General features: G+C 39.9%; 1 protein-coding gene across 2 annotated transcripts in view; it reads right to left on the bottom strand.

Moving 5' to 3' along the window:
• Nucleotides 1-16,947, bottom strand: part of LOC124292109 — a 192,250-nt gene that overhangs the window by 60,264 nt on the left and 115,039 nt on the right. For both annotated transcript variants that reach the window (XM_046729156.1, XM_046729155.1), the window contains exon 5: nucleotides 8,158-8,304. In XM_046729156.1, coding sequence (XP_046585112.1) covers nucleotides 8,158-8,304 — 147 coding nt within the window. The remainder of the gene's footprint in view (nucleotides 1-8,157; nucleotides 8,305-16,947) is intronic.

The raw sequence follows: 16,947 nt of genomic DNA on the forward strand, positions 1-16,947 counted from the left end.
CAATTTCTTGCACCCCACCGGATGTAAGATAAGGCTAGTGACATACAGAGGTGTGGCAATAGCCTGTCTCACAGTCCCTTAATCATTTTATTTTCCATTTACCACTGCTAATAATTTGCATTTAATGAGATGACTGGAATATTATCTACTAGCTGTGTAAGTCGATATAGTAGTACCTTGGTAAATATAGTCATCTGTATCTATGTCTATGGACACAATAGTTGAGTGAACAACTTGTTCTTATTTTGTATATAATCAAGTAATTGTGATTTTAAGTGACAGTTACTGAGACTATGTAACATTTGTGATAATATAGACATTATAGATTGCTTTTATGATAATAAACAAGATTAATGTCAAAATTAATTCTAATATATATGTTATTTTCCTTCACATGGTGTTCTGTTGTGTTTCATAAAAACATCATGAGACTGTTGTGTTGAATAATCCGTTTCCTCCTCTATATATGTCTAATCCTCCTGCCACAACACAGGTACCTGCCACCATTCAGGAGTGCCGTTAGCCTTGCTTCAAAGATGTACAGAATAATAATTGCAGGGATATATATAATTAATTCTATCCCCATAATAAGCAAGTCTAGATATGTAGACAGCACATGCCATCGGCCTTTCTTTGATACATCTTGTTCTTTTTTTCTTCTCATAACCTAGAAAATATTATTTGAACTAAAAAATTATTCCCCCAGAGTCATGTGCCTTTGAGTGTGTGGTGGATGGGTCATGGCTGGAGAGGGTAGCTGACACCCACGTCCCTTTGCTTAGTGCTACATATCAGTGATCATCTGTTTATTAACTGTCTTAGCATATTAGAGCGAAGACTTGTTTATAAATAGCAAATTTGTGTCACTCCAAATTCCATTCCACTGTTCCATTCCAAATTCCATTCCAAAATCCATTCCATACTTTACACTATGCCACAGGAATCTACCCACCAAGATGTTATTTTTTCCCTTAATAACAGCAATTTTTACACAAATACTACACTGTCTTTGCTAAGAAGTTGCATCCTGGGAAATAACACCTCGGCCGGCCCATCAGGCTTCCCTCTAACCACTACCTGCCAAAACACATCTTTGCTTTTTTTCCATTTTGCGATTCAACTCTGCAATCAAATCAATTTGTAATTCTGAAAAAATTGCTAAAGATTACATCTTTTGAAGAAGCATTACCAATCATGCACTGAAAAAATAATGTTCACTTTGTGTTGGTTGATGAGGATCTTTCAGGTCTGGTGTGTGAACTCATGTGAAGATACTCTTAACCTGTTATTTAACAGGCAGATAATGGACTAATCACTTTGTCCTAGTCCAAACAGAAATGTGAGAGCAATATGGCTGTTCATATAACAAGTAATTTATTTATATCAAGGGTCCTTATGAGGTCCTGTTAAATAACAAAAATGTTGTACACTTTAAGACTTTAATGAAAGGACCTTTATATTTCTTGTCAAGAATTTGGTGCAATTAATATTATGGTGCATCTCCCATGATCAAATACATATTTTTTCTGCATTTATTGATCAGTTTATATACTGCAGCATAATTCTAAAGCTGAATAAAATTAATATAAATACATAATTGGAAAGTTGTTTTTTATGCAAATGAAAAAGACTAAACCAAAACTGTAAAGCAAATTGGAAAATCCTTGCACAATGAAAACCCTGAGAATGGCAACTGTAGTGACACGGCAATCAGGGATTGAAATATATTTGCAGCTGGTAATATGAGTTGTCAGGAAGTAGGATATTCTAAAGACACTGACCGGATGGGGTCACGACCACCATGACAGCTGCCTCAATACCGGCTGAAGTTTCTTAAAAGATGCATGCACTAGCCAATCCCAGTGTTAAACTAGCTTCTTCAAGTCTGAGAGTTCATTTCCGACAGAGAATCCAAGTTCCACTGCACTAATCTGCTGGAAGTGGTATGTCCAGACAAGCTTATCACAGCAGATAAGTCTGATGTGAGGAGTAAGGGGAGAATAGGCCCTCTGTACCAGTGTCAAGTAGTTGTTGGAATACATCACCATGAATCACCCAAATCTGTACTGCAGAGCTCAGACCAGATGCTACCAAATAGCCGGTGCTTAGTCTACCTTGATTAATTCCATCTGCAAGACTGATGTTTGGGATGTTGGCGCAGGATTGTTCCTTTGATTTGGCAGAGTAAGAACATGTGGCAATATTGAAAAAATTGTCACACTCAGCTTTTTGTTGTTTGACGCTGCTTTCAGCAATTACCCAGCTATGTGATGCTGGTTCATTAATGATCGTGTCTGGACCAGAAAATCCAGTGATTGACATCTTAACCTTTGATCTATGCAGCGACATGCATCAACCAAGTCAGCATGCCTATCGACCTAATCCTGTTAATCACCTCTTATGACATGAATAGGTTGCTGAAGATTAATTCTACCCGCAATCTTCACTCATCTTCACTGTTTGATCAAGGTATCGGGTTAGTCATGACACTGTGTGATCAGGGTATCGGGTTAGTCATGACACTGTGTGACAGGGTATCAGGTTAGTCATGACACTGTGTGATCAGGGTATCGGGTTAGTCATGACACTGTGTGATCAGGGTATTCGGGTTATCACTGTGGTTAGTCATGACACTGTGTGATCAGGGTATCGGGTTAGTCATGACACTGTGTGATCAGAGTATCAGGTTAGTCATGACACTGTGTGATCAGGGTATCAGGTTAGTCATGACACTGTGTGATCAGGGTATCGGGTTAGTCACGACACTGTGTGATCAGGGTATCAGGTTAGTCATGACACTGTGTGATCAGGGTATCGGGTTAGTCATGACACCGTGTGATCAGGGTATCGGGTTAGTCAGACACCGTGTGATCAGAGGGTATTGGGTTAGTCATGACACTGTGTGATCAGGGTATCAGGTTAGTCATGACACTGTGTGATCAGGGTATCAGGTTAGTCATGACACTGTGTGATCAGGGTATCAGGTTAGTCATGACACTGTGTGATCAGGTATCGGGTTAGTCATGACACTGTGTGATCAGGGTATCAGGTTAGTCATGACACTGTGTGATCAGGGTATTGGGTTAGTCATGACACTGTGTGATCAGGGTATCAGGTTAGTCATGACACTGTGTGATCAGGGTATCAGGTTAGTCATGACACTGTGTGATCAGGGTATCGGGTTAGTCATGACACTGTGTGATCAGGGTATTGGGTTAGTCATGACACTGTGTGATCAGGGTATCAGGTTAGTCATGACACTGTGTGATCAGGGTATCAGGTTAGTCATGACACTGTGTGATCAGGGTATCAGGTTAGTCATGACACTGTGTGATCAGAGTATCGGGTTAGTCATGACACTGTGTGATCAGGGTATCAGGTTAGTCATGACACTGTGTGATCAGAGTATTCAGGTTAGTCATGACACTGTGTGATCAGGGTATCAGGTTAGTCATGACACTGTGTGATCAGGGTATCAGGTTAGTCATGACACTGTGTGATCAGAGTATTGGGTTAGTCATGACACTGTGTGATCAGGGTATCAGGTTAGTCATGACACTGTGTGATCAGGGTATCAGGTTAGTCATGACACTGTGTGATCAGCCTGCCTGGTCACTTGTGAACCACTGTCAGTTCTTTGTGACGCCATACAAGCTGTGATTTCTACAAATCAGAAACTCTGTTTTAGATAAAATGCAATTATCCTTTTTATGAATCATGATGGATGTCTTTGTTTCATGCACACCAGGACAAAATGAACAAGACAGAGATCCAAGAGTATGACAAGCCAGGCGAAACCTCAGTTCACTCTAGTCGCAGAAGCTGGAGAAACCTACAGCAAGAAGTGGCCGATCACTGCTGCATGTTCCTCAGTGTCATGGACAACGCCACGGCTGACTGCAGAAACACAAGTATCTTGTATCATCAATGATACAGTTAATAAAAGAAGCTATTGGCCATAGCTGCAATGTTACAACAAGCACCAGCCACCTTCTGTGAACAGAGAACAAAGACACTGGCAACCCATTTTCTGACAGTATTACATGTAAAAAAACATAGAAGTATCTGATTTCTCATTATGCGGTTCCACAAATTGATGCAACGACACCCGACTCCCATAGAAGACAATAATACTGGCAAACTTTCAGCAGAACAACCTTGGAATATGGGTACATGCATTTCATAGATCAATACCACTACTGTAAATATGGCCGACACGTCTACCAATGGTTGTCTTGAAGAATGACATCTGCCAGTGGCGTCTATGGCCCCATAGTGGTCAGCAGAACCCCTCTCTGGACCCAGCCAAGATGAATGACTTCTGCCGGTTAGCCAAAACCAACAGTCACTAATTGGTCCTTAATGCACTGACTTATGTGCCCAGGCATAATTGCCTGATAAACCACCGAGCAGGCATTCAGCATAGGGGACCATAACGAGATTGCTCCCTCTGTTTTAATCTCACTTCAAACATGGTCTCATCAAGCCTGATTATCAAGGTTCTACATTTGGCAGTTCCATGATCTACCTTGGCGGCAATATGGCCGCCTTAACGGCCTGCCCCCTGGTGGTGGAGGTCAGAGTCTGGCATCGACAGGAAGTATTGTTTAAAGAATGTTGGTAATTAGACGGCAATTACAAGATAGGTGTACATGCACCGTGTCTGCATGGCAGTTGGAGAGTCAGGAACAGGCAGCAGAAAGTTCGTACAGTGCAAGAAAATAGAAGCCAGAAATTCTCTAATTGAACAGCCCAGAATGATTTATAGGTACATTGTTTCAAAACCAGCCAACTTTCAACTCAGATGACATGTTTTTAAAGACCTTAAACTCAGATTCAGCTGAGAGAATGTTTTCATGAGTAGTACAATGTCAAAAAGTCAGCGTCAATTTTCACCCCTGATGCACACGAAATCAATAATTGATGTAATTGAAGGCAGAGTTTAGTAAAGAAACGTGATCTAGTCGCTTTTTTTGTTGCATAATTGGTGTGACAGACAGTGGAAGGCAAGATATGAATAACTACAAATGTACTCTGTCAGAGAGATCACCAGCGACAGAGATTTTCAGCAGATGCAGAACGTGGCATTGCAAAAACAAGTATCTTCACTGAAGAAACTTCAACAGTTAAGACTTTATAAAAAATGCTGTTGAAACTTAACACAAACGTTTGATGTGCAAGTGTCAACGGCTCGAGCTGCGACCGTGATGGAGGGAGAATACCCTCCACGAAGACAGGCTGACACAAGGATCATTTGGAGGAAACCAACCAGAGTTGCTGCTCCAGTTCTGGTCTCAGCTTACGGGGCTCCTGCTCCAGTACTGGTCTCAACTTACAGATCTGCTAAAACGGAAACTGAGGTGCCAGTCCTGCTGTCAAATATGTCTCCAGAATCCTAAGGACCTAAATCATTGCAGATACAGATCTGCTCCAATATAAATGAATGACGTTAACGAACCTGCAGCTTCTTTTGCTCTTAAGAAATAACGTATGACATGTTCTTTTATCAGGTACGTGAAGTTGGGGGACCTTTTATTGTATGGAACATAATTATTTGTCTTGGACCAACTATCAGACACAAACTTGTCTGGGACAAAAGGTGAGCCCAACTTATCATGGCCAAGACACAAACTGTGCCCTGCTGATCAGAGACAAACTGTGCCCAAACTGTCTCGGATCAAACACAAAATGTGCCCAATCTGTCTCAGATCAGACACAAACTGTGCCCTAGCTGTCTCGGATCAGACACAAACTGTGCCCAAACTGTCTCGGATCAGACACAAAATGTGCCCAATCTGTCTCAGATCAGACACAAACTGTGCCCTAGCTGTCTCGGATCAGACACAAACTGTGCCCAACCTGTCTCAGATCAGACACAAACTGTGCCCAACCTGTCTCGGATCAGACACAAACTGTGCCCAACCTGTCTCGGATCAGACACAAACTGTGCCCACCTTGTCACGGAACAAACACAAATGGAGAATAACTTGCTATAGACCAGTCACAAGTTGCATTGCAATCATGGAGCTCAAACAAACTGAGACAACAACATCGTAAAATGGCAGTCAGCAAACAAGCTCAAACCAACTGAGACAACAACATCGTATTCTAGTACTCAAGTCCCACTGTCCTCTGTTATCTGTTCACTATTGTACTGTTTTTCAACTTTCCATCAATGTGATGGTGCAACTGTTCCAAAATGGAATGTTAATGGAATAAATCTTATCTTATCCCACAGTCCAAACGGATGACGTACCCATATCTCTAATACAAGTCATGCCTTCCGCAGTTCCTGACATAATATATATGTTTGAAGTCACAACATTTTAGACATATTTTCAAGATAGCAGACTGGTTCACTTTTTCAGTCACATTATTATCGGTGTCTCCTGCACCTTCCAGAATGTGGTCACACTTGGTACATCTCAAACAAGACTGCCAGAAGGGATGGTGGATGACCTTCAGTCCTCACAAGGTCACAAGAACATCTAGTACTGAATGACAACATAATCTGTCTAAAAGACTTCCCCAATTTTGGAGTAGAATGTGGTCGAGGTGAAATTCTGGCACGGTTTTGGAAAAAACTTGTGATTGTCTGCCAGTGATAATATAAGTGGGGCTTCAAGAAGTCAACCCACAGGCATTCTCTTAAACCACAGTTTTTCATTTGAGTTTTTATAGATCCATTTAAGTTGAAGGTTATTATACACGTCTGAATTTTGCAGATTTTCTTGAAAACTACCAAACATTTTCATATCTCATATATGGCAAGAACATTGAGACATTTTCACTTCATTTCATTGTTACTGTATGGTCCCAATATCACTGTTTAATATTCTTGTCCACACATCAATGTTATTTATCAAATGGCTTTTGCCCATGATGTTATCGCGCATTTATAGAGAAAAAATATATGAAACAATTAAGTTAGCAGCAGAGTTAAACATGGGTTCTATAGTCAAGGCTTTTTCCATGGCGTGTGATCCATGTTTTGAGGGCTCTTCCAGGCTTCAAGGAAAAACTTATTTTTTTCAATATACATCCATATTCTGTATTGTGTCATTGATTTGGCGACAAAACTATGCAACTATGTTTTATATCCTACTGAAGCAAACATTTTTAAAAATTTGAAAGATGTGAACATAATGTCATATCTTTTGTTACAGTTTCCAGCAACCCATCTTATGACTCAGTTCATGTGACACGACTTGTTGCGAAACAAGGACAAGGACAAAGATTCGTCTTGCACAAGGATAGTGAGTGAGTGAGTGAATTTAGTTTTATGCCACTTTTAGCAATATTCCAGCAATATCACGGCGGGGGACACCAGAAATGGGCTTCACACATTGTTCCCATATGGGGAATCGAACCAGGGTCTTTGGCGTGACGAGCGAACGCTTTAACCACTAGGCTACCCCACCGCCCCACACAAGAATAGATATACTAGTGTCACAAGGGATTAGTCATTTGTTACAGATGGCAGATGTGAAAGTTTGATGCAGAATTGTACAAAAAATAAAGACACTCGCTTCATGCTTGTCATATTTTTCTTTGACCCTTCCAATGTCCTTCTACATTATAAATGTTTATTACAAAATGTTCTTTTATATTTTCTTCAGAAAATATGCATATGTTTTTAATTACCCTGCCCTACAGACTGTCATACTTTCTGTGGACCCACCCTCAATTACCCCTCTGATAATATAAGACAAGCCCATAACCTACTCTCTAGTCTGTCTCACAGTCCCTGAACCACATTATTTTCCCTACTGCCTAGCCCTCTCTGCAATGCTAAAGACCTAAATGAAGCAAGTGAAGATTTCTTCAGGTTCAGGATCTCTGGTCTCCCTGGGGCTCCTTTCAATTTAAATGGGCTTGTTTGTTACTATCAAAATTATATATATTCAGAGGCTAAGCGTTAGTCTACCTACTCTCCTGCTGGTTTGGTTTTGAAACATACACAGAGCCATGTCTTGTGTCACTATAATAATTCATGGGGAGAAAACTTACCTACCTTTCTTTTCTTTTTGAAATGTACATCCAGCAATCACTGTCTCGTGTTGAAGTAAAGATGGAAATATTAGCAACACCCTGTTGAAACTTACACAAAGCCAGGTTTTGTGTTAGACGTATGTATTTAAAGGGGAGATAACCTACCTTCCTGTTGACACTTGGCACGGCCGTCGGCAGCTTCATCGGAGTAGTCACCACAGTGGTCTACTTCGTCACAAACCAGGTCCTCATCTATACACCACGTGTTTTCACACTGGAAGCTGGACCCACACTCCTTATACTTTTCAAAGTCTGTAAAATAAAGGTTAAAACAAGATAAAATTAATTGAAGAGGGACAATGTGCTATCTAGTTTCATTCATGGCATTCAAAGGTAATTATCTGATATAGAGAAAGTGAGTGAGGAGACAAAAGTTTTCCACAGTGCCAATAATTATACAGCGGTTGAAAGAAATAATATCCCACAAAGTACCAATAATACACACAAACTAAAATTGAAACAATATTTGGGAGCATGCATTCAGCACTTGAGAGAGAGAGAAAGAAAGAGGGGAGAGAAAGAAAGAGAGAGAAGGGAAAGAGAGAGACACACACAAACACATGTATACACACAAAATTAAACAATATTTGAGAATGCTTTCCTCAACGAACATGACAGATGTTGGAGATGATGTAATAAATATATATTTGTTGCAAGAGGTACCTATACTAGGCTAATGGCTTGTATCAATCGAGAGTTTACAAGCAAACATGGAGTGCCACGCTGAAGAGAAATGCCACTGAATAACAAATATATCAGCTAGTTTGACATCCACACACTCTTCAACACACTTGTGTGTATGTGTGTGTGTGAGAGAGAAAAAGAGAGAGAGAGAGAGAGAGAAAGAAGAGGGAGAGAGAGAAAAGAGAGAGAAAGAGATGGGAGAGAGAAAAAAGAGAAGAGAGAAAGAGAAATGTGTGCGTGTGTGTGTGTGTGTGTGTGTGTGTGTGTGTGTGTGCATAATCCATGTGTGTGTCTGCAGCCTGTACTAACTGTCTTGGCAGTTGCACAGTTCTAGCCCAGTGAGATATCATGCCGCAGATTAACATGAGCAACCAACTACAGGCAGGGAAACAACAAGTATCTAGGAAGCCCCATTGCCAGGTGTATCATCAAGACAAGCTAATCAACATTCTCAGCTCAGGATTAGATGAACCAACAGTTTTAACATTTAAAGAAAAACCTTGTCATATTGTGTGCAACTTTTCTTTTTGCTTAATTAAAATTTCATTTCTGGACTTTTCATTTTGTGAAGTAAGCTCAAATCAATCTTGACATTTTGCTGCCTGTCTCTTGACATATTGACTAAGGAAATCTTTACAAGCAGGACAATAAATTAGTCTTGCCTTAAAGAATTTAAAGGCTGAATAATTGTCACCAGAAATAGATGGAATTCCAGCAAGTCACAACATATTCTTGGAGTCTCTGTAGACATGATGTGTAGGTGGTGATATTATATGGCAGCATTACAAGACACCAATAAATCTTCCCTATGTAATACAGATCAGTTTCCACTGACATTCCCAACCTTTACACTACATCTTGTGTTCCTAGGCATAGATTTTCAAAGCTCTCTTAGGGCTAAGATAGTCGTAAGTGCCATACATTAACATTAACTTACGACTTTCTTAGCGTTAAGAGAGCTTAGAAAATCTAGGCCCTGGTCTCCATATAAGATCATACCAGTTGACAGAGCCATCTGTAAACAGTGCCTTGACATATCCTCAAACTGTAATAATAATTCAAACACAAATTGATGATAGTTTGTTGTTTGAAGCCACATCCAGCAATTTCTAATCGACATGATGGCAGTCTGTAAAATATAAAATATGTTATATTTGGGATTACACTTTCTTAGTAAAGTACAGATTCTAGTACTTTTGTTGGGTTGAGTCCCATCCAGGATTCGAACCCACACCCTCAGAGTCAGGCACCTAATCGCCAGCCCACAAAGTCAGATGCCTAGACCACTCAGCCACCACGGCTTCCACAAAATGAAAGTCGGACAACTGGTAGTCTAGACTGCGGACTTTGTGTACCTCTCTGATAAGTGTTAATTGGCACAGCTCCCACGGCCGAAAGCTATGAAATGCACAATGCCATTTAGAAAGTGGTCAAATGTAACATATGGTATATTTGGGATAACACTTTCTTAGTAAAGTCTGTAAAATAATCGAGTCTGGACCAAACAAGCCAGTGACTGATATTGTCAGCAACAAGCCAGGGTGTTGTAACAAGCTAGCAACCAAGTCACCAATCCTGACCCCATGCTCTAAGAGTTGATCAAGTAACTACTTCTATGTTCGGGGCGGTGAGGTAGCCTAGTGGTTAAGATGTTCGCTCGTCACGCCGAGGACCCGGGTTCGATTCCCCACATGGGTACAATGTGTGAAGCCCATTTCTGGTGTCCCCCGCCATGATATTGTTGGATATTGCTAAACGCGGCGTAAAACTAAACTCACTCACTCACTTCTTTGTTCAAATATTAATTATGACTCGCACACAGTACTGAAACATTACTTTCAACTTTACAATTTTCTTATTCACCGCGTGTGAAGCCCACTTCTGGTGTCCCCCGCCGTGATGTTGCTGGAATATTGCTAAAAACGGCATAAAACCATACTCAGTAGGTCAGTCTTATTCACCTTGAATAAAGATAACCTTCTAATCTGTTAGAATTTCTCAAATTGAGTGATCTTTTGATAACAAACATTGGTGTCATCATCGCATGGATATCTAGGGTAGATACGTCACAGCTGTTTCTTTGATTCAGTAGTCTTGGGGTACATGTTTAATGATGACGCAGTACAGACGATGGGCAAACAACTCGCTGGGACCTTCGATCCAGGTGAGCTAACTATAGACAAACACTTTGTTCCAATCCGATATATTGACTCGTCTGAAGTCTAGTTTCACTGGGTCAAATAATCCCAAATAAACAATCACTCTGCTACACTTCAAGTTAACATCTTCTTGACTGATTTATCAGGTTACTGCTGTACCAGTTAATGAAATGTCACTGTATTCTACTAACATACAGTTTCTCTCCAAGATGACTTAATGATGAGAAGACACATCAAGCTGGATGCATTTTGATTTTCTTGCTTCTTCGGGGTGTTTTTTTAAATTAGATCATTAAGATGGAACATTATTTTGCAGACAGATGTTCTTCATGGGATTTCATGACTATTCAAACATCTGACAATGTTAGGCAATGGAGAGGGAAAAACCCTTACAAAAATTGGCAGAATCGCTTCAAAATCAATCCCATCGTAATAAGATTTCTTTTATGTGTTTGCACAATTTTCAACTTTCTCAACAGGAAATAAAACTAACAAGGCATTTTGCTACCAACTCCCAGCATGGTAATCCAATAATAATGAGCGGTTGCACTTATTCGCAAGATTGCTATAAAAATATAATCATCCACTGCAGGGATCGCGACAGCCGTGAGCACATTGGCCGATTATTCGCTTCTCTCTCCCCTTGAGTGATTCCAACACCAGCTTCCCTCACAACATATCTTACAATAACAAGCCAGGGAGGTTTTTATATGTGCACAACTATAATTCGATAAATATCCACTCCATGGTGGGCAGCGAGGGTTTGTTTATGAGTTCCTACGTAACACGATCCAAGACTATACATCCTAATTTGCCCCTAATGCTGGGGGATACTGCTGTTACAGCATGGGCCCTCCAATATGGCTGGGAGATATTAGGAATAATTTTACGAGGGCAACCACATGATAGTTTATGGCTCCAGCAGTCATAACTGTCAAAGAGGATCGGGGAAATACAAGTTAACACGGTGTGCTGTCAGCGGGTCAGAGAAGAAATCTGCTTGCAGAAGGTCAAGAAGAGTCAGTTTGGGTTTTACAGATGCAAACTGAATGTTGTTTAGTTTAGGCAACAAGCCGCTGTCATTTTTAATACGGCCGTGATACATCCGACAGATCAGGAATGAACTTGCTTGTTTCAGAAGTTGGTTATGAAGTTCTGTGAGTAGAAACTTTTCCTTGTTTGAGTCTTTTCACAAGGCATCAATAAGTGTGAAGCACCGTGTGACAGTTTTCAGCTCCCGGTGCAACATGACAACCCAAGAATATGTTTTACAGTCAAAGATTTTTGGCTTTCATGAATTTATAGCTGACATACCACCAAAGATCAATGTTTCACTTTTATTACAATCTAGAACAAATGACAGGAAACAGAACCAACTTTTCGTAAAGAAGAACATTTAATTCATTTACTGAACTGTATTATATTTTCAATTATAAATCAAATCTTTTTCAAAAACACTTTTTTACTCATGTTATGGAACAAAGATGCCTGTCCGTCTATATAAAAAGTCCTTGAAATGTGATTAAAATTGTGCAATGTCTGATTAAATTGTTCCAGTGAATCTAAACTGTAATGACTTTCAGGGAGATGGCGCTTCATCAGGTTCTGATGAATGACCTCTTCTGCCAGTTTCTGGTAACGTCATCTCACAGCTATTACAGCTTATTTTCTCCCAAAGAGGAACTGAGGGAAAATTTCATCACGTCTTGTTGTTATTGAGAAGCAAGCTGCCCAAGTTTTACCTCCAATATTCTTCTAGGCCATTGTCAGATGATCAAGTCAAAGTAATTGAAAATAACAACACAATCATAGTGTGATTTTTCCATTTTGTTCTGGCTAAATTATATTCTGAATGATGTGGTGTGTGTTGGCTATCCACTGATAATAGCTGACACTGAAATTGGGCTGATTTGGTAAAGACAGCAATATGTCAGCTACATAATAACCGCCTGTAAAGTCAAGTTGGCCCTGGATAAGAGTGAGTAAGTGAGTGAGTTTGGTTTTACGCCGCTTTTAGCAATATTCCAGCAATATCATGGCTGGGGACACCAGAAATGGGCTTGACACATTGTACCAATGTGGAGAATCGAACCCGGGTCTTCGGCGTGACGAGCGAACCACAAGGCTAAAACACCCATCCCCCACCCCATCACCCCGGATAAGACAATCAGTGAGTGAGTGAGTGGGTGTGAGTGAGTGAGTGAGTGAGTGAGTGAGTGAGTGAGTGAGTGAGTGAGTGAGTGAGTGAGTGAGTGAGTGAGTGAGTGAGTGAGTGAGTGAGTGAGTGGGTCGGTGAGTGAGTGAGTGAGTGAGTGGAGCTTCATATATTGAACAGTACATCTATTCGGTTACATCCAGGTGTAATTTGAATGAGGGACCACTGCCAAGAGTTTGGGCCACGCCCACTTTCTGAAGATACCACGGGTATGGAGCGAACAGACTGATGAGCATAACTGAGGTTAATATGGAATCAAGAACAGGACATCCTGCTGCATGCATGTATGGAATGTAACTCTGCCAGCCACATGATAAGCTGCTGTATTTCTTGTGTAAATGATCTCTAACAATCATGCCAATTTCTAAAATATTGAACAGGGAAACATGATCATAAATATAATAATGAAACCATCTTCATAGAATATTTAAGCTCAAATGACATGACTCAGTTATCAATTGCATGGGCAAAGTTCTAGTGAGCACAAGGATCACTTTCTAGAATGTCTAAATCATCACCACCTCTGCCACAATTATCAGTGAAAGCATAAACAGACATGCCATGATTCATTTTTTTTTATGTATTACAAATCTCAGGTTTTTTCAGTGACCACAAGGATCACTTTCCAGAATGTCTTTACAGTCGCCATCCTTGCTTTCCTAATCAGGCAGAAACCCACAAAAAGATAGTTTACAACAATGTGATTCAGTTATCTTATGCATAAGCAAGTACATCACTGACAAACATAACTATAAAAAGTGCATTTGTACACAATAACCTTTGTAACCGAGAGTGGTTCCTTACAAATTACCCATTACTACTAGCCTGCATTCAATCATTATAAAGAGAAATATGACTTTGCCACAATTTTATATAATAACAGCCAAAGCCCTTTAAACCCACAAGTTATTCTCGAGTATTCCTTAACGTGACAACCATTACTCACTCCCAAAGACAATATGCTTTGTAACGTCCCACAGTGAATGGAGCTGATACCAACTCAGACCAATACAAATGACTTGCAAGGCAGCGATGGACATGTATTGATTTGAACATCAACACAATATTGTCTTAAGCTCAGAGTATAATCCAGGGTCACCAGTGATCTCTGCTATTTCATTAGCAGACTGGGACTTAATTAGCGACAGGGGTGTTTATTTGTCTCCCTGGTGCAAACATTCCACATGGAACTAGTTACTACTTCACTCGAACAACGTAACGGTCACACACAAGGAGTTATGTGCCCTTGTTTCAGCTGAGTGGGATCAATTATAAAACAGAAACATTAAGGAGAACTTATCGGCCACCATGCTGCAAAATATAATTATAAATACTCTACAATTTTCCGGAAAAATTAGGTCAACATTCATTTGTGTCTCTACCTACTGTTGACCTCTGTCATAAAACTTGTACAGTCCATCTCTTCTTTGAGTGGCATTTTAGAAGCTGGGAAGTACACAATTGACAACCTTTATGAATAACAACTTCTTTATTATGAGAGTGCGACGTTTCGATACAGATTTATTCCTACTTGACAACGGTACAAGAATCTGTATCAAAACGTCGCACTCTCATAATAAAGGAGTTGTTATCCATAAAGGTTGTCAATTTTGCAGTCCATCTCTTACTACTTAACATAAACAAATCACAGGCTCATAATCCATTTGTGTATTTTATCCCTCCGACACAGTAGAAGTACCATGTGAAGTCTGATGACGAACAGGACTTGCAACAGTCGCATATGTGGGTTCGAAACCCTGAAATGAAACCTAATTGCACCCTGTGCAACCTTAGGTAATAACCTGGTTGCACAAGACAAAAACAGGTTGCACATTTATAAGAGTGAGTGAGTGAGTTTGGTTTTACACCGCTTTTAGCAATATCCCAGCAATATCACGGCGGGGGACACCAGAAATGGGCTTAACACATTGTACCCATGTGGGGAATCGAACCCGGGTCTTCGGCGTGACGAGCGAACGCCTTTACCACTAGGCTACCCCACCGACCGCACATTTATAAGCGTTACGCCGCCAGTCATCGTGTTGTCTACTGTTGCACCAATTACTCTGCCCGATCCAGAATTTACTGATGTTTCACTACATCAGCAATATCACAGAAAGAAAGAACGAAACGAAGTTCATCTGATAATCTTGTAAGATATACCTTTCCAAAGATCTAAAAATCTCCTACGCCAGTCAAGTTACTCTACAACAAGTTGTTCACTTATAGCAGTGGACATCATTTCCGAGACAAACACATACGATCACAAAGTGAAGTGTCACATGAAAGCAGAAGATATCACGTGCAGAACTTCCTAGTAGACACGATAAAGTTGGCGAATGTAGGTCTGTCTACTCTCCTGTGATGGAGGCTCGGATGCAGGTGATGAAAGCTTATCGCTATTTCAAGCTAGCAGATTCAGCAGATCAGAGAACAGGCTATGGTCCACGACACAAATCAAACCAGATGACAGGCAGACTAAATGTCTGTATTCCTTTTAAAGAAAATCAATGCTTCAGTTTCACACACTATGGCAATTTTCAAATATTCCTGTAATCAAGTACTTTGAGCTCAAAGACGACCTAATTGATTCAGAGGTAATGTTCGGCACTGCTGCTTTTTATCAATGTGATCCGACCTTCCTCGTTACAATCACTGGATCACTGGTGGTTCACAAGTTGCTATCAAGATATTTCTTTTTACCATACCCATTCAAAAAGCCTAAACATTCAAAAGAAAAATTATCCCATCAAAACTGCATCATCCTGGCATGCTGGTATCAACATTTTGAGTTCTCGAAGCTTTTACTGCATGTTTCAAACTCTATTGATTGATCCCATTCAAAGAATTAAAAAATGGTTATAAAATGGAATTCAAAAATCATTTAGATTAATGATAAGAATTATCCAACAGACAGCTAACATTTATTCATTTACTTCCTAACATTTTACATCAGTTTGATTTGGACCGAAATGGTCCATTACCTTGGCAGTCTTGATTAATCACTGGTGACATAAAGATGCCATGCAATAGCTCGTATGTACTTAACAAAAACAATTAGGGATAATGAATTACCTTTTTATATCTTACACATTTAAAGAAAATCAGTTTTCAATATATAAGTACCTCCCAAAATAGTCATGATCCCATTTTTTAAAATATATTTTCATTTAGTTACAAATTATTTCTATTAGCTATAAATATACCGCATGACATCAAGGCCATCAATCACCCAACACAATACCACATCGTAGATCAATATCTGATGTATTTTAATACATAATTTACGCACTATTATCCGTTCTATCTCCATTTAATTCTCTATAACAAGCACCGAAAGGACATTCTACTCATAACTACCATTTATGGGTAAAAACGTTCCCTCAAAACCCTTTTATAGTAAAACGAGGCATTAGAGAGCTGCCTATTTATCAACAATGGCATAAAACAAGCATTTGACAAGGGTCATCACAGTACATACAGTATCTAAGATAAATGTATTTTTTTGTTCGCGACAGGGCATCAATCTGTTGTACCTGGGGGTGAGAGACGGACGCAAATCACACGCAGAATTCACTTCATTTTTCTGATTGATTCCTCGCACAAATCTTCGACCTTTGTTGCAGCATCAGCAGCCACTACTAAAATCACTGCTGGACGAGCGAAGATGCTCGCTGACTGAGATGTTAACACTACTGAGAATGCAGCATTTATAATGCCTGGCTGCTTCAGTTATGGTAATGTAATTAGATTACTAGTAGAGCAGAATAGAAACAACTTTTGTTTGCACAAAGTTTTTCCTTTCACTAAATTATATTGCATCATATGAAATTGAAA

This window comes from Haliotis rubra, unplaced genomic scaffold, assembly GCF_003918875.1.
Source record: "Haliotis rubra isolate DU_JTF1 unplaced genomic scaffold, ASM391887v1 Scf507, whole genome shotgun sequence".
In the NCBI taxonomy this organism is placed as follows: domain Eukaryota; kingdom Metazoa; phylum Mollusca; class Gastropoda; order Lepetellida; family Haliotidae; genus Haliotis; species Haliotis rubra.